The sequence below is a fragment of the Spermophilus citellus genome (assembly GCF_964194105.1).
Source record: "Spermophilus citellus genome assembly, chromosome: 18".
Classification (NCBI taxonomy): Eukaryota; Metazoa; Chordata; class Mammalia; order Rodentia; family Sciuridae; genus Spermophilus; species Spermophilus citellus.
The window spans coordinates 5,433,713-5,455,321 of NC_138200.1; the positions used below are offsets into that span (position 1 = coordinate 5,433,713).

The window sequence follows — 21,609 nt, forward strand, 5'->3', positions numbered from 1 at the left end:
TAAGCCAACCGTGATGAGGCCCTTGGATCTTTCAGCCCCACCCGCCATCCTTGCGGAGGGGAGAAGGGCTGAGGATAATTGATGACCATGCCAACAAGGCAAAGCCTCCAGAAAAAACCCCTAACAGGAGGTTCACAGAGCTCCAGGGTTGGTGAACACACCCATGTGTGAGGAGGGTGGTGTGCCCCAACTCCACAGGCACTGAAATGCCTTCACTTGGGACCTATCAGCCCTCACCCTGTGTCCCCCTTCTGGCTATGAATGCTCCCTTTCTACCAGCCTTTATAATGAGCTGGTAAATGTTAGCAAATGTTCCCCTGAGTTACATGAGCTACTCCAGCAAAGTACTGAACTGGGGGGTGGAGGGAAGATTTTAAGATCCCTCGACTTTGAAGCCAAGTTGGAGAAGTGAAGGTACCCTGAGGACCCACTCTTTGTGACTTGTGTCTAAGTGAGAGTACTGTCTCCTGGGCCTGATCCCTTAAAACCAGCGGAGCTTGACACTAACTCTAGGTAGCTGGTTTCAGAATTGAATTAAACTATACAATACTCAACTGTGTCTAACTGTGTTAGTTGGTAAAAGAGGAAAAAATCCATTTTGGGTGTCAGAAGTGTTCCGAGAAATAATTTTCTTTACCATCCACTAGAATCTAAGTTCAATGAGAGCACAGATTTTTTTTTTTTCTCTTCTGATTTCTTCATTGCCGATTCTAGAAGGCCTTAAAAATACCCGGCAACAGCAAGTGGTCAATATATAGACTGAATGAGTCAATGAAGGGGTGTACATCAGAACAGGAATGAGTACATGAGGACCAGAGAGGACCACCCCAAACAGAAGGAAGTATGAGCTGCATGCCCAGTTCAAGGGCAGGTCAAAGGGTCACCCCAGCTGGGAATAGTTCAAAGAAGGCACAGAACTAGAAGCACAGTGGTGAGCAAGGAGGAAGAAGACCAGGGCAGAGGAACTGCAGGGCAGAGGAACTGCAGGGCAGAGGAACTGCAGGGCAGACGCGTGGTGCCTCACCCTGGGCGGCTGGTAGACACGGCCAGCAGGTCAGCAAGGGCTAGAACCTGGGAGCCTTGGAGGCTTTGTCGAGGAACTGGTTTGTTCCAATGGCAGTAGGGAGCCACTGAAGGGTTTGGAGCAGAGAAATGACCCAGTCTAAAAAACTGTAAAATATCATTCCAGCTGCCAAGTGGACCAAGGTCAAGCAAAGGCAGGGAGGCCGGGGCAGAGGCTGCTATGGCCATCCAGGCAGAGATGCGGAGGGAGACTCATCACCCAAAGACCAGCTCATGGGGGAAGTTAAAAAGGCCAAGGCTTGGACACGGGTTCAAAGTGGAGGCAGAATAAAACACCACTTAAGCTTGTGGGTTTTGAGTTGCTAGAAGGACGTGGGTGCTCCATCCTTCTTGGAGATGAAGGCTTTGAGGGAGACATCTAGGACTCTGGGTGTCTTCTGCAGGGAGACATCAGAGAGATTGACAGAGACAGGGAGGGGCTGAGTTTGGCACCAAAAGCCCTCGGTGCAGAGACTTGCATTATGACTGCTGTGCCTGCTGCAGCCACCATGGGGGCGCAAGACGCGGGAGCATATTGGGGGTATGCTGCCCTTGCTCCTGAGTTAACAGTGCCCACTTCAAAGATGAATGAATCCAGATCCTAAATATATTCTTTATTTTAGGATGAAATAGGATAAGGAAGAGATAGCTTTGTTAGTTGCCACTGAGGTACCATCGAAAGAACATCCTGGGGACACAAGGAGATACATGTATTGGAGGAGGGATTCGTAAGAGAAATATAGGTACTAAAGCCTTGATTTCTGGATCTCAAAAAGTGAGCAGGGCCTGACTCCCAGGTCTGGGGAGGAGGGCTGGGGTCTGGACCCCCGGGTCTGAGGCAGGAGGCACTGGAATCTAGAGTCCTGCGTCTAAGGGAGGGACGGGGACCTGGTCTCTTGGCCGGGGGAGGGGTCTTGGTGGGACCTGGACCTCTTAGGTTTGAGGGAGGAGGCCTGGAGTCTAGAGTCCTGGGTCTGCGCCTGGCTCCCTGGGTCTGCAGGAGGGGCAGCTGGACGCTGGGACTCACCATACCAGCATGGTCGCCATCGCAGATGCCAGGGCAGCTACAGCTGCGAGCATGCAGAGATTGCCCAGCGTCAGAGCCTCGGGCCTGGCCAGCAGCTCGCCCAGGCTGGGCCGCCAGGGCTCGATCATTTCCGCGTCCCGCGGCGCCCAGCTCACCACTTCCCGAAACGCTACTTGGAGCTCCGTCTCGCCGCGCGGGGGCGGGCCCGTCACTGCGGGGGCGCGCACGTCACCGGGCAGAGCCCCGCCCCTGAGCCCCCGCGCCCCCGCACCCGCCCCCCGCACCGTTCAGGAAGAAGTAGAGGCGCGCCAGGGGGCGCTGGTCATGCTTGATCACGCAGGAGAAGGTGCCGCGGTGCTTGGGCTGCACTGGCCGGATCCGCGCCAGGTACCCTCGGGCCTGGGGCACTTCTCGGAAGTAGGACACGTCCCGAGTGCGCATCTGCCAGGGCGGCGGGGCACCTGAGCCAGGTCGTCCCCTCGCGGCTCCCAAGCCCCGCCCCGCGCCACGCCCCTCCCCCGGCCACGCCCAGTCCGCAGCTCGCCGGGCAGCCCCGGGCGCGCCCCACCAGCTGCTCCCCAGACCCTTCGGGGTCCCGCCCCGACTCACACCTCCCGCAGCGAACTTCCAGGTATAGGTGACCTCCTCGGGCGGCAGCTGGAAGCCCACGACACAAGAGAACATAGCCTGCTCCCCCCGACTCACCGTCACGTCCTGAACTGAAGACCAAGGGGCGCTCCCGCGGGCCGCCAGGGTCCCCCGGGCCCCTTCCCTTCCTCACAACAGCCCCTTTTCTCCAGTGGTGGTCCTGGCACCTCAGGCCCCGCCCCTCACCTGGACAATCCAGCGGAAGTTTGCAGAGACTGGAGAAGCACTTGTTGCAAAAGAAACGCCGGGCGACCTCCTGGACCCCTATGGGGCGAGGACGCGGGATCTGCTGTTCTTTTGGTCAACTGTGGGCTCCCTGGGTCCTCTGGGCCAGGTGGAAGGTGACCCGCCTTCCCCGCGTCATTCCTGAGGTGCTTCTCACTCCTGGCCACCCTCTAGACCTCCTGTTGGTTTACTTGGGGACCCCGGAACCGTCTTCTTTGAGCTTTTAAGGCAACCTGGCTTCCTTCGGGTCTGAAGCCCACCCATGCCCTGCCACCTTAACTCCCAGATTTCGACCCGACCGCCCCTATTCTCCGCGATCCTATTCGTATTTAAGACCTTACCGCAGGGAGGGACGCAGGGCTGAACTGCGGGAGAGAGGGGACGCATTACTACCCGAGAAATCGCCGGAGGGACTCGATCTAAAGCTCCGCTAGAGGATGGCACCAGGCCCAACACCTTCCCTTAAGGGGTGGAGCCAGGCCTGGGGCCCTCCCCCAGCCTAGATCTGCAATGCCCCACCCAGGGGCGGGCCCGGGGCCTCAGAGCGCCACCCAAGGGGCGAGGCTAGGCCCTCGATGCTCCACCTAGGGGCGGGGCCACGTCCTCAGGGCCGCGTGAAGAAGTCGGACTTAGGCCTGTTCAGGATAGAGGGGACATGTATCACACCTGTGCCCTGAGGAGTGAGGGGACATCATTAGTGTATTCCACAGGGGGAGCAGGACTAGATGCTTGGCGATCCTTGGAGAAGCCAAGACCTAATTATTAGGAGGCCGAGTTAAAGAGGTAAGGCCAGTCTAATCCACTAAGGAGATCCAGTTGGAGAGGGAATCTTTCAGAGGGCGGGGGTGGGGACACACACTGAGATCCAGGAAGAGGCCTGGGCAAGTCTGGTCCGCACCGTGCTAAAACTGATGGAACTGGAAGGACACCTGCGGTCCAAGGGGCAGGGCCAGATGCAGAGTGGTGCAGGCGGGATGGACAGCTGCCTACCAAGGGCTCCAGCTCACAGTCCACCAGGGGATTGTACGGAGTGGTCAGGGTTTTCAGGAGTGGGGTTTTCCACCTGTGTGTATCTGGGGCCGGGAGGAGGTTGGAATCTATTTTACCTTCTTTAAGCTGTAGAATGGCCTTCTTCATTTCTTCTGCAGCAGCAGGAAAGGCGTCCTCAAAGGACCCTGGAGAGTGGAGGGGCCCTTGTAGAGGCGGCCTTTTCCTCTGACCCACTCAACAGGGCTCGCTGTCATGCCGTGTCCTTTCTGCACTCATCTGTTACTACCACATCGTGTCTTCCTGCCTTCTTCATCTGTCTACTGGGAAGCCTGGCAAGTCCCTCCTTCTGCCTCCTGGGTGTCTCTCTCTCAGACAGAAACCCTCTCCTGAAACATCTGCCCTTACCTTGTTGAGAGAAAAGGGAAAATAATGACAAAATCCTCAGCCAGGCCTACAAGGTCCTAGGTGGTCTGGCCGAGTTCTGTCTTCCTCTTTTCTTTCACATGAAAAGAACCACATTCCTAGCACCCCAGGGACTTTGCACAAGCTGGCTTCTGATCCCAGCACATCTTCCCCACTGATTATTCTCCAGTTTTTACACCTCAAGGGTCACCTCCCTACGATTTTTTTCCACAATCATAAATCTATAGTCTTCTTGAGTTCCCTGTTATTATCTGTCATAGCTCCCTATTCATTCCATGCATAGTTTTCACCAGTTTGCAATCACACACACACACACACACACACACACACACACACGCATATACAGAGGTCTATGCTGATGATTGAAGTATCTATCTTAGTAATATGTCCTTGTTTAGATGGGGGGTGGGGCCCTGAGTCTTAAAAAGAGCTCAATAAATATGTGTACAATGAACTCCAGAATCCAGCTGGAATTGGAGCCCACAGGCAGTGGCCTATGGCCCAGATCCACCCTTGGATGTGTTATATTTGGCCTGGAAAGTGTGGTTTTTTTTTTTGTTTTTTTTGTTTTTTTTAATGAACTGGTTGCCAAGATATAAAATTTGGAAAAGTCACATAAAATATTTGGCATTGCGTTTAAACTTTTTGGAAAGGCTGAAATGCAGAGGCTGCATCTCCACGAGGCAGCGATGGGCTGGAGCTTCATGCCCCGCCCCCCCCTTAAGAGGCCCGTCCCTGCTTGTCCCCAGCCCAGGCCCCGTTGGGACCTACCCCTCCTCCACTCTTACTTCCTGGCTCCCTGGTGCTCATTGGAGTTAGACCATTGCCGTGTCCAGGCTGCTGGGTTGTGGCTCTTTCTGCTGGATCTCTGCAGAGAGCCTGGACGGCTGGATTGATCTCACGGTGGCGGTGGCTTTGGATCAGAAATGTGGCAGGATGCTATGGGATGGAATGTGCCCTCCCCTTCCCCAAATTCATGTGTTGAGGTCCTTGTCCCCAGTGTCTCAGAAGTGACTGTATTTGGAGAGCATCCAGAGAGGTGACAGAGTTCAAGTGAGGTCATTAGGGTGGTCCCCAGTCCAGAATGGTTGGTGTCCTTGTAAAGAAGAGGGAATGGGATGCAGACCCTCAGGAGGGAAGGCCACATGCACCCGGGAGAAGACAGCCACCGGAGCCCTCAGAACAGCCACACCTTCACCTCCAACTTCTAGCCCCCAACACTGTGAAGACATGAATGTCGTCTAAGCCGCCTGTCCGCCCCGGCGCCTCGTCTCAGCAGCCCTAGCAAGCCAGCCACAAGCACTGTTGGCTGCCTCCAAACACCTAATTCTTCCCTCTAATAAGAGAATGCTGTGTTTCACCTGGGAAAGCACTTCCCCGCCCTTCCCCACCTAGCTAAAAGGCTGTGGTCATATGACCAAGTTGTGGCTGTTAGATATAAGTGACAGTGTCATGTGAGTCACAGCCTTAAAAGGGAGGTACTGTCACCCTACTGATTCCTTCCGCTGCCTCCATTCTGCTACCTGAAACTTGGTGTTGATGACTGGAGCTCCAGTAGCCACACAGGACCATGAGGACCAAGGTGATGATAGAGCGGAAAGCTGGAAGGAACTTAGTTCCCCATGAAACTGGAGCTCGCCCTAAGAGCCTAACTCAGACTTATTTCATGTGAGAAAAATAAACTTCTAGTTGGCTTACGCCATGGTGGGGAAGGAGGAGAGGTTCCTCTGTGACTCAGTGAGGGTACTGGCAGGAAAGTGGCTTAAGTCATGATCATCGGGTGCACACTCAGAGGGGTACCCCTGAAGCCAAGGAGGGGGTTCCCAACGAGAAGCCGGGGACTTAGAGGTCTTTGTTTGGCCACAGAGCAGGAGTGTGGTCTGCAGGGTGACCAACACGATGAGGTCACATGGGTCGCTCCTGAGAGGCCAGGAATTGGAGGAATCACCGTGAGCTATCTCCGGGTTGAACCAGTGACTCACAAGGAGAGTGAGTGGGGGACAGCCCAGTGAGCCGGGGAGGCAGGGGTGTGACCCAGAGAGGGTGGGGGTGTTGGGAAGTGTCCCCCAGGGAGTGGCCAGAGGGAGGTGCTCCATCTCTGGCTCACATCACCTGGGGTTGAGCCCTGGCATGTCTGAGAGCACCTGTCTCACACCCGAGGGATTCCCTGGGCGACCCTGGTCAGCCACTTAACTTCCTGACCCTGAGTCTCCTTCATAAGGTGGGGACAGTGTCTGCCTCCCAGGGCAGGGAGGGGGCTAGGTGCCACAGGACATCTAAGCTGTCTAGTGGCACCACTTAACGCCTGCCTGAGGTAGTGTATCAGCCCTCAGAAGGACGTGCAGTGGGCACCCAGGGGACACACAGGAGGGCAGCTAGTATCGGCACCACCTCCCAATCTGAGATGGGAAGGCGAGACCTGAAGAAGTCAGGGAAGTGGTCCAGAGTGACACAGCCACCCTGCACCCCGCAGGCCTCTCCACCCACACGTTTGTGTGACCTATGACTGTCCTCTTTCCCCACGGCTTGAGCATTTCTCATCCAAGTGCTGAGACCACAAGTGTTCCGATTTCTAGAGTTTTATAAATTTTGGAATAGTTGCTTGTACATAAGAGAGATGTCAGAGACGGGCGCGAGTCTCCGCATGGCGCCCCGCTTGGGCTTCACGCACACCTGACATGCGGCATTTTGAGTGCACCTGTCACATGAAGTCAGGTGTGCAGTCAAGTTGGTGCTCAAAGTTTCGGTTTTGGAGCAGGTCAGATTTCAGATCTGGGGGTGAAGGACGCCAACCCTGCCCCACTATCCACCCCACGGTGCATACACAGGAGCGGTCTCCCCATGGCCACCAAGAGCAGCACTAGTCCCGCCCTCCATCCCTCAGGTCCTCCCTGGGGAGTCATCTGTTGTTCTTCCTGTTCCCCGCAACCACATGCCTCTGGATCTGTCCATCTCCAGACATCTGAGTCTGCCCTTCCTGTCCATCGGAACCCCAGCTTGCCCCTCTGGAAAGTGGGGCGGTGATGCTGCACCTCCCGGAGCTGGTACCAGGATGCACTTTAGGGCGGCAATTAGCACAAGCACAGGGCGGACATGCTCCTTCCCATGCACATGTGCGGGCCAGGCCTGGTGCCAGGTCAAGCCCTCCCTGATGAGTCCCAGACCTCATCTTGGCTGGCCTGGACCACTGCCACTGGCAGGCCACCACCGGCAGACCTCTCGCTGTGTCCCACATGGCTGCCAGAGGGAGTCCTGTGTCTCTGAGTAGCATCCTGCCGTAGCTCCCCACCTTAAAACAGAAGACCAGGCCATTCCATGGCCCACAGCAGGCCTCCTCGGTGAGCCCAAGCCAGAATCAGCAGCACTCGTGAACTTGGTAAAAATGTCTACTCTTGGGTCCTACCTCAGACCTGCTGGTCAGAAACAGAGGGCAGGCCCAGCAACCTGCCTTGTAACAACTCCGAGAGGTTCCGACATCTACTAGGGCTTGAGGACCACTGGTCTGCGTGGACTGATACCACCTAGTCTCTTGCCACCTCTCCAGGCTCAGCTGTACTCTAGACCCACTGGCCCGTTTTCTCCTCTTCAGACTATTTCTCCAGGTCTTCTGGCTCTCACAACCTCATCCCATCTTTGCTCCACTGGATCCTCTCATCTGCACCCATTCTGACCAACCCATCTTACACAGTCTCTGCATTCCCTTCTCCGATTGCCTCCACAGCACAGATCACCCACTGACACTATTTCATTGACTGTCTGTGCTCTGACCCTCAACAGTAAGCAAACGAGGGCAGGTGGTGTGCAGTTTGGGGCTTGGCTGTGTCCCCAGTGGTATTCCTGGCACATTCAGTAACCACCAGTTGACATACTGCACCGCCTGTCCCAGCCTCCAGCCTCTCCCCGGGTCTGTCCTCCACAGGGCCCCGGAGGTCCTTGCTACACCAGAGTCAACCCTCTTCACCTGATGTGGCCCTCCCAGCTCCCCAGCTCCCCCAGGGCAGTCTCTGTCTCCTGAGTCCTCTCCTGAACCTGGCATCTGGGTATCTTGCTGCCTCCTGGATGTCCCCCTAAGTCATTGTGTCCTTCCTAATGGCCCATCACTGTCCCCACCCCAGCTCGTGTTCCCACGCCCCTCATCTCAGGAGTGACCCCAGTCCACCCAGGCATGGAGCGGAACCCCAGGCACTGTCCTCAACTCGGCCTCCCCTTCCCCACGCAGCCAGTCCCTATGGCCCACTCGGAATCCCCTTGTGCTCAGGCCTCCTCCCTGATAGCCTGGCCCTCACCCCAGAGCCACGCACTCCACTCCAGGTAAGTCCCACATGAGGCCTAGAGAGGTCTCCCGTGTGCCTGGTCTTCATAAAACCCTTGCAATAGGCCGCCCGGTGGAAAGGGCGTTTCTGGGAATCCCGCCCCTCCTTCCAACTCCTGGGCTCCCTTGGTGGGTGGGAATCCACTGCAGACCCTCTCCAGGCTTCCCCCAGATGCCCCTGGATGGACGGGAACCTCTTTTCGGGCTTCTCTGACATAAAGCTTGGTGGGATCAGAGGCACCCTCGGGACGCAGAGTCGAGCCCTGGGCTCCCAGACCCCAGAGGAGGCAGTTTATCCTGGCAACAGGGCTCTGTGGCCTCCCCAGCACACCCTCCCCACCAGGCACCACTGTCTGGCACGTTTGGGGAACACGGGCCGTGTGGGCAAGGTGACCAGGTGTGACTGCTGCTAAACTGCCTCTTGGCCACCCTGTGTCCTCAGCAGGCTGTCTCTGCACAGGACTCTGTGCATTCCTGGGGAGCCGCACGTGTTGCTCCCACCCTGACGCTGGCAGGAGCCATTCTGCATGACCATCACCTGAATGATCGGCACCACTGTCCCCACCTGTCTTCCTGCCCCCAATAAGCCTCATGAGTCACCGCTGCGGACTTGCTGGATGGGCTGTCAGGACTATATGTCTGTGTGTCCTGTCTTCCATGACTACCCTGGGAGGCAGGAGACTGTCCCACTTTACAGATGGGTAAGCGGAGGCCAGGCGAGTGACACAGCAGACCTCGCCTGGGGTGATTTCTACACCACTCTTGGGCTCCTTGTCGCCATCTGTGGCCTGGTTTGCACTTGCACTTTTCCCTTTCCCCAAAGAATAACCTAAGCCACTCAAGTTCAGGGCTCACCCCGCCCAGACCACTGCCCAACTCCAGGGGTCCCTCCTGCCCTCTCAGTCTGGGGGCTTCGGGCCAATCCCACAAGACACTCACCCTGGGCGGCCGCTGCTTCCTGGAGGGAATGGGCCATCTGGGTGAAGGCATCCTGCAGGTGGCTTCTCTCCCAGTAGTCTGAGGGTGAGGGACACGCGGGGCTGGGAGGCAGCTCCACCAGCACCAGGCGCCAGCCTCTGCCTTCTCTGCCCCTCCCCATCACTGCCTCCCGCCCCTGCCTCTCCAGGTCTTGTGGCCTCCCCGCTCTGAGCTCTCCACTCCCTTCTCCTGTGCGGTGGCAGCCCTCTGGGCGGGTACTTCTCCCTCTGCCTGTGTCTGTCTCTCCCTCTCCCTGCCCTTCTCCAGGCCTCACCAGCCCCTGCTCAGGGCCCTGGTCCAGGCAGGGTGGAGTCCTTACTGATCTCCACGTTGGAGAGGCCCTTGAAGGCAGCCGTGAAGGCCTCCTGGCACTGCTCCACCTGGGGCCCCCGGGCCCACATCTTGCAGAGGCGCAAGCGCTCAGCATAGGATGTGAAGCAGAGGAGACAGGCCCAGGTGGATGCCCGGAGGACCAGCAGGGCAGTTGGGACAGCGCTCACCAGGGACAGCTGGGCCATCTAGGAGGGTCTCAAGGCCTAGGAGAAGCTGGTGACCTTTGTGAGGTCACTGCAGTGGGGGAGGGGCAGTGGCCTGGGGACAGAGGTTGGGTTTCAGTTGGTGGTCAAATGTCAGGCTCCCAGGGGTCAGCCTGCAGTCCCTAGGTTTGTAGTTGGTCCAGACGCCAGGCTCCCAAGAACCTCACCTGTGACCCTGGACGTCCTCACAGGTTAAAGGGTCTCAGGGACCCAGAGGCTGGCAATGCAGTGTGTGGTGGCCCCCAACAGACCCTAGGATGGGGGTGGGGGAAAGACGAAGACAGACCCAGGGACACTGAGTGCCAGAAAGAAGACCAAACAGAGACAGGGAGAGATACCAGAGTGTGTGAGAGCCAGAGAGCCAGAGACAACCTGCAGAGAGATGGGGGCACCTCCAGGAACCACACAGGAGTGCAAGACGGGGAAGCAAACCCACCTCCTGGTGGGAGAGACTGGAAGGGCCAGGACAAGGTGCAGGGACATGGACAGAGCAGACAGCCCAGCTCCTTCCAAGGTCCCCAGGGCAGTGGTACAGGCCTGGGGTCCCTGCTGCCCCGTCCTGTGCAGGGCGCAGCCTGGGGAAAGCTAGGAGGCCGTATAGTGATCTCCGTGGGTGTCCTCCTCAACTATACAACCTCCTACCTCAGCCCGGGGGGCGCGGTAGGTGGACAGACCGGACAGATGGGCAAGGAGGGACAGGGAGGGTGGGGAGGGCCGGGGAGGTCCCAGCCGCGATGGTGAGCCCCCGACACAGACCCACAGACACGAGCTTGTGTGCGGCGAAGGCCCCGCAAGGTCGGTTCTACGGGTGGGTGCCAGGACCCAGGAGTCCGGGCCCCCGGCCCCCTCCTCCCTAAGAAACCTAGGAGTCTAGGGCCCAACCACTTCCTCCCTCAGACCCAGGGTCCAGGCCCAGCCTCCTCCCTCAGACTAGGGTCCAGGCCCAGCCTCCTCCCTCAGACCCAGGGTCCAGGCCCAGCCTCCCCCCTCAAACCCAGGGTCCAGGCCCAGCCTCCTCCCTCAGACCCAGGGGTCCAGGCCCAGCCTCCTCCCTCAGACCCAGGGGTCCAGGCCCAGCCTCCTCCCTCAGACTCAGGGGTCCAGGCCCAGCCTCCTCCCTCAGACCCAGGGGTCCAGGCCCAGGCCTCCTCCCTCAGACTCAGGGGTCCAGGCCCAGCCTCCTCCCTCAGACCCAGGGGTCCAGGCCCAGGCCTCCTCCCTCAGACCCAGGGACCTGGCCACTTCTCTCCAGGGGAGGTACAACCTGAGACAAGTGGCCAGGTACCAGTCCCTGGCTTCCCAGGTACCAGTGGGACAGAACTTCACCAGTCTGGGAATTTGGCTGTTGGCCATCTCTGCTCTCTCCCTCCCAGACAGGCTGCCTGGACTCCAGGGCTGGGGAGAGGAAACCTTCAACCTGGGCATTTCATCCCTGACCTCCTCCTCCTCCTGACCTCTTGGCATTCACAGTGATGACAGCATGACCCCCAACCCCTGACTCTGCACGGCCCAGTCTTCTCTGCCACCTCCCCGCCCAGGGAAGGAGGTGCTAGCTCTATCCCATTTTTGCAGGTGAGCGGGAGGAGGCTGAGCCCAGGGAGGAAGAGACCCAGCCAAGGTCTGCCTGCTGCAGGTGGGAGGGGCCCTGGCAGCCCACACCCACCCTCCCCACTGGACCTCAGCCCTCGGCCTCGCGTCTCCCAGCCCCACCGGGCCTCGCAGCTCACTCTCCTCAGCCCTGTCCCTCGTGCTGTTTCTCTCCTACCTGCCCCTTCCCATCCCCGCTGGCTCAGCTGCACCTTACCTGGCTCTGGGCTCACCCCTCCGCTGCGGGGCTCCTGAGTCCCGGTCTGCCTCGCCCCTCCGGGCTTCTCGCCCCCCTCCTCTCCATTCCTTCCCTGCCCCTTCTGCTGTCCTTCATCCTCCCTCCCTTCCCGGCTTTGTCTCCTTCTCCGCGACCCTGGGCGCCTTCCCCACCATTTCGGCCTCCCTCGCGCCCTCTCGCCGGCCTCCTCCCCGGCCCGGCCCTCTCCCCCTTTCTCCTTCCCTCCCCCTCCCCCTCTCTTTCTCCTTCCCTCCCTCCCTCCCTCCCCCTCGCGCTCGGAGCCAGGTCTGGAGCTGGGGGTGGGGTGGGGGTGGGAAGGGGCCCGGGCTGGGGAGCGACCTGCCGAGGAGGGCGGAGGGCGGGAAGGGGCGGAGGAGGAAGGGAGGCGGGGGCGGCCTGCGGTCCGGCTCCTTCCCCCTTCCCTCCTTCCCGGCCTCCCCGACCCTCCGCGGGGGCGAGAGTCAGGCCAAGGTGGGGAGGAAGGGGAAGGGAGGCGCCCCCCCAGCCAACCTGGCCCGCCGCCCGGCCGGCTCCCGGCATGCCCCGGGGCTGCCTGGGGCCTGGGGAGGGGGTGAGGGGAGCCGGGAAGCGCGTCCCAGAGATTCCTGGGACCCGGGCATCGCCCCCACTCCCCGCCGGGCTCTCCCGGGAAACTGAGGCCCGGGGACAAGGGTCAGGGCTCGTTCAAGGTCACCGGGCGAGGCGTAGAGGAGCTCCCTAGGTCCGCAGGCCCGCTCGGGGAAGGGGTCGGCACTGTACATCCCCCAGGCCTGGGTCCCCCTCCCCCTCTTCGCGGACCCTGGGGAGCCCCCAAGGGTCAGAGAGCAGACCCAAACAGTCTGGCACCATAGCAACCGGATGGCCCCGCCCCCTTAACCCCTGGAGGGCTGGACTCCAGCTGGGGCGAGGGAGGAGGTGGGGACCCCTGGGTTCCGGGGCAGGACCCCCATACCCCCTACCCCAATCCAGGCTGCTAGATCCTGGAGATCTGGACTCTGGGTTCTAGAGGAGGAAGGGTTTAGGGTCCGTTCCTAGGGAGGAGGGGCTGGGGTTCTGAACTCGGGTTTCCAAAGTGGGTGGGGGTTATGGTGTGGACTCCTAGGTCTGAGCGCAGAAGGCTGAGGGGGGGGGTGGACTCCTGGGTCCTGGGAAACGTCGGCTAGGGGTTCGGATTCTGGAATTCGGGAAGGGGCAGGGTGGTGGACTCCCAGGTCTGAGGAGGAGGGGGCTGAGGCCTGGAATCCCGGGTCCCCAAGGGAGCCTGGACGCTGGGCCTCTCCTCCGCCAGACATCCCCTGCCCCCGGCGCTGACCCGGGCCTGTCTGGCAGCCCAGACAACCTCCCCCACCTCCTCAGCCCCCTCCCACTTGCACGGCTCACCCTTGACCCCTCAAAGCCCCGCAGCCCCATCCCTCCCCCTCCCCCTCCCCTCCAGCCAGACGTTAACCGTTCCGCTGCCGGAGGCACCTCCAACGCCAGACTGTCTTCTTCCACCTCCCGAGAGGTCTCGGCATCTGTCCCTCAGTCCCTTCCACCCTCCGATCCTGCCTGTCCCAGCCCACCTCTCTCCTCCCTCTTGAATCTAGGAGACGTTCCCAGCTTTTGCAGCCTCTGGACCCCGGAATTCAGGTCCCTAGCCCCCTCTCTCAGTGATTCCCAGCCCCCCAGCCCCAAGAACCCAGAAATCCAGGCCCCGCAGCCTCCTCCCTTGGGGACCCTGGAGTCCGGCCCCAGCCCCATCCCCCTCTGGTTCCGCAGACTCACGGCTCCCGCGGCTCCCGCGTCGGGGGAAGGGGTCTCCTCCACTAGCCCCGGGCCCGGCGGGAGGCCGGCCGCCGCCGCGAGTCCTCTCCATCCTCTCCCGCCTCCGCCGCCCGCGGCCTCTCCCCTTCCTCCCGCCGCCCCGCCATCCTCCTCCCGGTCCCCGCTCCCTCCGGCCGGCGCCTCCCGGCTCTGCGGTCCGGGGCTCCCCTCCCAGGACCCCGCTTGGCGGCGCGGTTCGGACCAGCCCCCTCCCCGGGGGGCCCCCGCCCGGCCCCTCCCCGCTGCCCAGCCCAGTCCGGCCTGGCTTCCCCCCTGCCCCGGAGCTGGCCCCGGTCCAGGGGAAAAAATTCCATCCAGCCCCGGGGAGGAGGAGCGGGGCGGAGGAGGGAGCGGGGAGGGGAGGCCGGGCCAGGGGAGCATGACGCAGGGAGGAGGGAAGGGACAAAAGAGAGGCCGGGAGGCGGCGGGCGGCCGGCGCGCCCACTGCTCCCTCCCTCCTCCCTGGCCAGTGCCCGTCCTCTCGCGGCGGCTTTCCCTCGGTCCCCTCCGCCTCTCCTCCTTCCCTTCTCCGACCTCCTCCCTCTTCTCGCCAGCCTCCCTCCTGGCCCTGAGCGATCTCTCGTGCCTCTCCCTCCGCTCGTGTCATTGTGTCATTCTTTCTTTCCTCCTCGCTCCTGTCTCGGTACGTCTGTCCTTCCACGGCCTCCGTGTCTTCGTCCTCCGCGCTGGGGCTACGGGTCTTCGCGTCTTACTCTCCCTCTCTGCCGGTCCCCCTCCCGGTGTGTCCCCTGGCTGCTCCCGGGGCTCCATCCTCCCCTTCTCCGGCCTTCTCCTTCCCCCTCGCCTCTCCCCTACACCTTCCCCAGGCAGGGTCTGCAGTTCCCGCTCCCTCTCTGCTCTCCCAGCCTCCCTCCCCTCGCTGAGGTTCGGTACCCCCGCCCCCCACTGGGGACGCGAAGGTGAATCAGACCCAAACGTGCGCTTGCAGCGGGAGCTCACGGTGTGATGGGAGAGACAGACCCAGCCGCAGACAGGCCCATTCCGGGGTGATGGGGTGTGACCGAGGGCAAGACCAGAGGCTGAGCGAGCCGGGGCGGAAGGAATCCTCGCCGCAGGTCCACCAGGGAGGACCTCCAGAGAAGGCGTGGTTGTGGCGTGACCTCCAAGAACCAGAAGTTAGACCTGAATTGTTGAGAGGGGCAGCAGTAAGGGCGTTCCAGGCCCAGGTCACAGCTTAAGCAAAGGCCCAAAGGCAGGAAACCAAGGTGATTCCGGAGGACAACAAAGCAGTCAAGTCTGACTAGAGCGGTAGGGGCCGGGAGCCAAGGAGCGTAGAAGAAGCTGGGGTGAGTGGGCGGGGCCGTTCTCAGCGTGTCCAAGGCTGGGAACTTAGTCTTCCCAGAGTGACAGGGAGCCACGGAGGGTTGTGAGCCAGGGGAGGGACGGGGAGAGATGGATGGGGTAGGACCAGCGGGCAGAGAGGACCCTGAGGGACTGGGCACTGCTGGGTTGTGGATGAGGGTGAGGAGCCAGGGGATGGGAGTTGTTCCCAGGGGGGAACCAGGACGAAGAAGAGGGTGGAGGAGAGAGAAGACGCTGTGGGCAGCTTAGAACTTAGGGGAACGTTAGGGGCTGGACACATTTCGGGAGGACATTCAGGCAGTGGTAGATTTATGGTTCTAGGGCTTCCCCCCACCCTGCCCCCAGACATCCAGTTCTCTGGGGGCAACTTATGCTTACAAATTTCCTGCGCATTTTTCCAGAGGAATTCTTACACCTATGCAATATGTTATACCATCCTCCTCTTTCTTGTCCCCAGATGGAATCACGTTATTCTGCACCTTGCTTTAAAAAAAAAACAACACTATGCCCCAAAGATTCACCCACATCCATGCCATTAGAGCTCCCTCGTTTGTTTAAATGGCTCTATAGTATTCCATTTATTTATCCATAATTCATGCAATCAGTTGAGAGACTGGGAGTTGAAACTAATGAATATTGCCTATTCAAATCTTCTGGTTTGTGTGTTTTTTTTTAAATTGATTTCATTCAGTGTTTTTAAGCCTCTGAAACCAGCTATTTGATAAATACCTCCAGGTGTTTTAATTTGTTTTATAATTACTACAGTGGTGCCCCCTTATTTAGTTCCATTTTCCAAAGTTTCAGGTATCCACAATGAACTATAATTTGAAACATTACAAAGAAAATTCCAGAAATAATTGACAAGTTCTAAATTGTGCGTTAATCCAGGCAGTGTAATGAAATCTTGCACCATCATTTCCGGAACCTCTGTCATCCTGTGGACAGGTGTATCCCCCTGTGTATGCCACATGCCCATTCAGACTTTCAGTAGCTGTTTCGGATTGAGTTAGCAGATTGCCTTTTGTGATACTTCAGGGTTGTGTTTTACACAAGCCTTATTATACTTAATCGTGGTCCCCAAGTACAAGGATAGTGATGCTGATAATTTTATTGCAAAATATTGTTATAATTGTTCTATGATTGTTGTTAAGCTCTTACTGTACATGATTTGTGAATTAAACTTTATCATATGTATGCATGTATAGAAAAAAGAAAACGTAGAGCATTTGGTACTATCCAAGGTTTTAGATGTTTATTGGGGGTCTTGGAACATATCGTGTTCCCCCCGTGGTAAGGGGGGAATACTTGGATGACAGAAATAATAATGTGAGAACCCATACCCTTTATTGAATGACTGACTGCTAGGGGCAGTCCCTACACCAGGTATTTGCTATGCATTACATAATTTTTCACATGGCCACCATGTTATTAGAAACAGTTATTATTTCCATGTAAGAACAAGGGACTTGAGGTTCTGAATAGTGAGTTGCCCAAACTTACAAAGTCAGTAACAAAGCTGGAGACTTGAACCGAGGCCTCTCTGACTGTAAGTACCATGACTTGGGGCGGGGGTTCTTCCTCTGTGAAAATGTGCTACTTCTAGGGGTTGATGTTGTGCTCATGGGGACTTGTCATGCCCACAAATTCACGTGCGATTTCAAAGGACCCTTTGTCAGACCCTGTACTTTGGTATCTGGAATTCTGTCCCTCTGCACTTACCTTAGATGCCCTGTGGTCAGGTCCGGACAGCAGCTGTACAACCATCCTGACCTTGTCCTGCCCTGATCCTGGTGTGTGGATTTCGGTGTCTGGGTCTGTCTCTGGGAATACACTGAGGGCACAGTCTAGGTCTGAGTCATCTCTGCATCCTCAATATCACCCAACGTAGGTGTGGCTCAGAGCAGGGTCTCAGGAAAATGTTAAGTGAATGAATCGGGGGATGGGTTGTGCTGGGACTTTGCTGAAGTCCCTGGGATAAGAGGACATCATTCCCATTATCTCCTGAAACATGAGGCCTCCGTTCCTATCAGTTGGTAAGTCATGGCGACTGCTTTTGCCACCATTCTCTAATGTACACACTTCCAGATCCTTCAGCATCTGAGCCTCAGCTGTAACAATTCCCACAAAGACTGAGACACTCCCACCATCCCCGGGGACTCAGGGACCCCTCATTCCCATCCCTCTGAGACTCGAGGCTGGCATTCCTGGCAGACATTGGCATACTAGACCTTCTCTGCCTCCCTACAGCCGTAATTCCCACAGCCCTTACACACAGAGACGGCTATTCTCTTGACACCCAAGTGCCACCATTCCTGTTCCTGGGTTGGAACCATACTCCATTTTCTGCCCTTCACAAGGCCGTCCCCAAATTTCTGAAATGGGAACAGCTAAACAGGAAGACACCCTGAACCTGTTCCAAACTAGGTGTGAGTTTAGGACTCTGACATTGATGCCATGAAACAGGAGGCAGTGGGTCATAAAGAACATCAGAGTAACGCAGAGTCCTCCTCGTATGAGAGATCAAGTCCAAACCCAGGGTGATCCTCGAGCAGCACATAATCCTTACAGGTGGGGTAATCCTCAGACCGGCAGAACATAAAAATGCAGACGATCCAAAGGCCACAGATGCTTCCAGGGCACTACTAAATAATCCAAAATGGTCACTTGCTCCTGTGGACTTGTAGGAATTGGAGATGGAGGCATCGTTTTTGTTTTGGTGAATGACAAATCCCATTCCCATTATCTCTTCTGGTCAAGGAGCCTGGGAGATGGGTGTGGTTATTTGGGGAGGGTCTCCCCACAGCCTTCTTCTTTGCAATGGGCCATACCTACTAATTTTGAAAGACAGCCCACATTCACATGACTTTTAATATAGTATATTCTTGTAATTATTCTGTTTTTATTATTGTTGATCTCTTGCGGCGTTCAATTTACAAGTTAAACTTTATAATAACTATGTATAGAGAAAAAAGAGTCTACCTAGGATTCAGGACTATCTGTGGTTTCAGGCATCCACCGTGAATCTGGCAATGTATTCCCAGTGATGAGGGCGTCGACTGTGTTTGAAGACACAGAAGAGACATTGGAAAGACGACCACTCGAAGATGCAGACTGGAGCGAGGCGCCTACATGCCATGGAGCAGAAAGGATTCCTACCAGCCTCCTTGGTTTCCAAATCCCATCCTCCACAACTGTAAGAGAATAAATTTCCATTGAACAATAACATTAGAAATGAGAACAAGTTGTGTTGTTCCTATCTACTGTCAGTATATTAATAGTCACTTTCAAATGTAAGCACTCTAATGTAACTTGGAGAAGAGATCATTGTCTGTTCAAGGTCAAATTTTATCATTCAGTTGAAGTGTGTGTGTGTGTGTGTGTGTGTGTGTGTGTGTAATTACATAATTACAGGAGTAAGAGGCTGAAATAATTAATGATTGTGAAAGCCAGCAGGCTGCAGGTGGGTTCTTCAGGAGAATGACTCTGAAGTAGATTAGAGTTCAGCAAATTAATTGGGGGAGCCCTCAGAATTCACTTGTGTAGGGGAGCAAACAGGTGAGCCAAGGAGAGGTTGAACAGTGTGCACTTATAGTAAAGGCCTCAACCAATCCCACAGGGAGCTGGGGAGCTGGATGGCTATATTGGAACAATATAGCTAGGCCTTATACTGCTCATTGACCTGTTAAACAAAGCTCTTTAGGCCAATTAAACTTAGCAGAGTTAATATGAGCAAAGAATGCTTCATGAGTTGGGCAGCTCTCAGAACCAGAAGAGGTTCAAAGAGCTCTGTCCAGCAGTGTTAGCCTGAACACAGAAGCAAAACAAAAATCACTTGATTGGCTACAGCCTAGTTTCTGCCTTGCTTGGGCGTGGTGTGGTTAACCATTTGCATTGATTCAGCAGGTCTGATCAATTATCTGCCTGTGATCCCCTGAAGCCTGACTATTTGGTACAATATTACTGCCAAGTTAGTGCTATGGTGAGTGTATCCCCCCCAAAACACATGTTTTGCAAGGTTAATCCCCAATGCAACGGAGTTGATAGGTGGGCCTGGTGGGAGGTGTTTGGGTCATGAGAGATTCATCCTCATGGATCAATTTATGCTGATTATAAAAGGGCTTGGGGTTGTGGCTCAGTGGTAGAGTGCTTGCCTAGCATGCCTGAGGCTCTGGGTTTGATCCCCAGTGCTACATACAAAAACTAAGTAAACAAAATAAAAGAGCTTGCGGTCACAGGTTCAATTTCCCTTGTCTTTTTACCCTCTTGCCTTCCTCCGAGTGATGGTGAAGCCAGAAGGCCCTGGCCAGATGTTGGCACCTTGCTATTGGGTTTCCCAGACTCCAGAACTGTGAGAAACAAATTCTTTTTTTTTTTTTTAACAAAATAAATGGCCCAGTCAGTGATATTCTGTTTAGTAGCACAAAATGGACCAAGACTGTTAGCTTTTCTCTTATTTGAGTACTAAGTTAGGGGGTTTGTTAGGGAACTCAAAGTGCATCCAGCCTCAGGCACATGGCCTCCTGCTTGTCTTGACTCAGTAGACCCATCACTGGATGTGTGGTGACCCGGAAGGGGCTGTGACCTCCGTCAGGCAGCTCCCTTGCTCTGAAGGGGGTCTTTGTGAGGGAGGACTCAAGTGCAGGCTACCAGTCACCAATGCTCCCAGCAACTGCATGTACAGTACTCATGTCCAGAGCGGGCAGCCTACCCTCTACGCCATGTCTTTGACACCCAGGAACGATGAACAACTTCCACATAATCAAACAACTCATGAGATAAAACAGTGTGGTGTGTGTGTGTGTGTGTGTAGGTATACATTGATACATCAATATCGATATCAATAGTAAGGGTGACTCAATTAGATACTAGAATTAGGAAGGATATTTTCTCCTCTTGGAACCAACACGTGGATATAGAAACTGTCAATGATAACACGAGGCAGAACAGTAAAGACTAGAGAAGACAGAGACCCAGACCTCGTCTTTGCGCTAGGCAGCCTTTGTACAATGGTTTGGCATTCCAGCTTTCATATTACTAAAGGAAATAATCTTTAATAACTGTATTTAATATTTTAGTCATTTAATTCCTTTTGGGATGTACATCTTTTAAGAAAAGGTGTGATTTGAAAGTTCTTTATGTATGTGAAGATGAATTTTAAAAAGATGGATGACTTTGTTGGCTAAAATTTCTTGAAGTGGAAGTAAAACCCTCTAATATCATGTACAGCAACTTCTATGAAAAATCATCTTTGATCCAGACATTGTAACGAATACAGAGAGCATAAAAGAAACAGGAAAGTTTGGGGAATGAGGTGCCTCAAACGCATTTTGTTCTCACTAATCAAACTTCAAAACAACAGATTTTTAAAAGAATACTTTTAAAACTACATTCTTTATAGTTTTGAGTCCATTGAAGCTACAACCTTAAATCGAAACTGTCAAGTTTTCTGCATACTACTGACCACCGTTTTCAGAAGTAGAAGATGAGGAATTTTCAAAATTTGCATGAGCTATGATTCTTAAACATTCTTTCTGGAAAACGTGTTTTAAAAAATTATTCTTTCTGGAAAACGTGTTTTGAAAAAGTGTTATTTATATTATACATAGAATTACTGTATGTACTGCCTCAGGATCTTGTATGTGAAACATCTGGGCATTAAACAATGAGGTGCCTTTTTAGTTGATTTACGACTACCTTAACTGTAACTCTGCTTGTTGCTGCGATATTTCTGGGTCTTGCCCGTAGTGGACAACATAGCACGTATGGATCATGGAGGTACATGGAAAGGGAAATCATCATTAATGATGGAATAAGAAAGAGGCTGAGTGAATTAGAAATTACAAGCATATTATGATTTGTTCTATCTTCAGTTGTGTCCAGAAATAGAGGGCAGCATCAGGCAGAAGAATTGCTGGTCATTAGCAGAAAGATGGTCACATCACATCTGATTATTCTTCAACCAGAACTGACTCATGACCCACGGGAGACTTGGGCATGGCCTTCCCACAGCATCTGAGCAGCATGGCGAAGCAGGTCTTCTATGTTCAAAGAGCTACCGCACAAAAAGGAGACAGTATACTCTGCAGAAGAGAATCCCCACGTAGCAGGACTTACCGATGGCCAGAGGTACTTGTGGAAAACATGGTTTCTTTGGCAAACTTCCTGAAGAAGCCTCAGTCTGACGTGCTTGGAGAGTGGAAGTACATGATCATGCTGTAGAAGCTTTGCTATTCTGCTTCCACTAAGGTGCTGAAATAGGCGCGCAGCTCTTGAAAGTTGAGACAGGGATGGAAACCAAGGCATCATATTCACAATGATGTCAGCCTTCCAGAACGTTCCCAGTGATCTCCACTTCCTGGGGGTCATTCATTCCTTTAGGCCATCTCCCCAAGTACACACTGGCCCTGCTGACTTGAGTATAACCTGGAACATGGCGAGGGATGGGATGTCATTGCCG

General features: G+C 55.5%; 1 protein-coding gene across 1 annotated transcript; it reads right to left on the minus strand.

Annotated features, from left to right (window-relative positions):
* Window positions 1–1,672: 1,672 nt before the first annotated feature.
* Window positions 1,673–14,012, minus strand: SPACA6 (sperm acrosome associated 6). The gene is given in 8 exon segments (XM_081275779.1): window positions 1,673–2,341; window positions 2,343–2,530; window positions 2,699–2,808; window positions 2,924–3,001; window positions 3,304–3,327; window positions 4,069–4,137; window positions 9,627–9,704; window positions 13,791–14,012. Coding segments are annotated over 8 exon segments (894 nt in total). The 5' UTR covers window positions 13,882–14,012; the 3' UTR covers window positions 1,673–2,085.
* Between the last annotated feature and the right edge of the window lie 7,597 nt (window positions 14,013–21,609).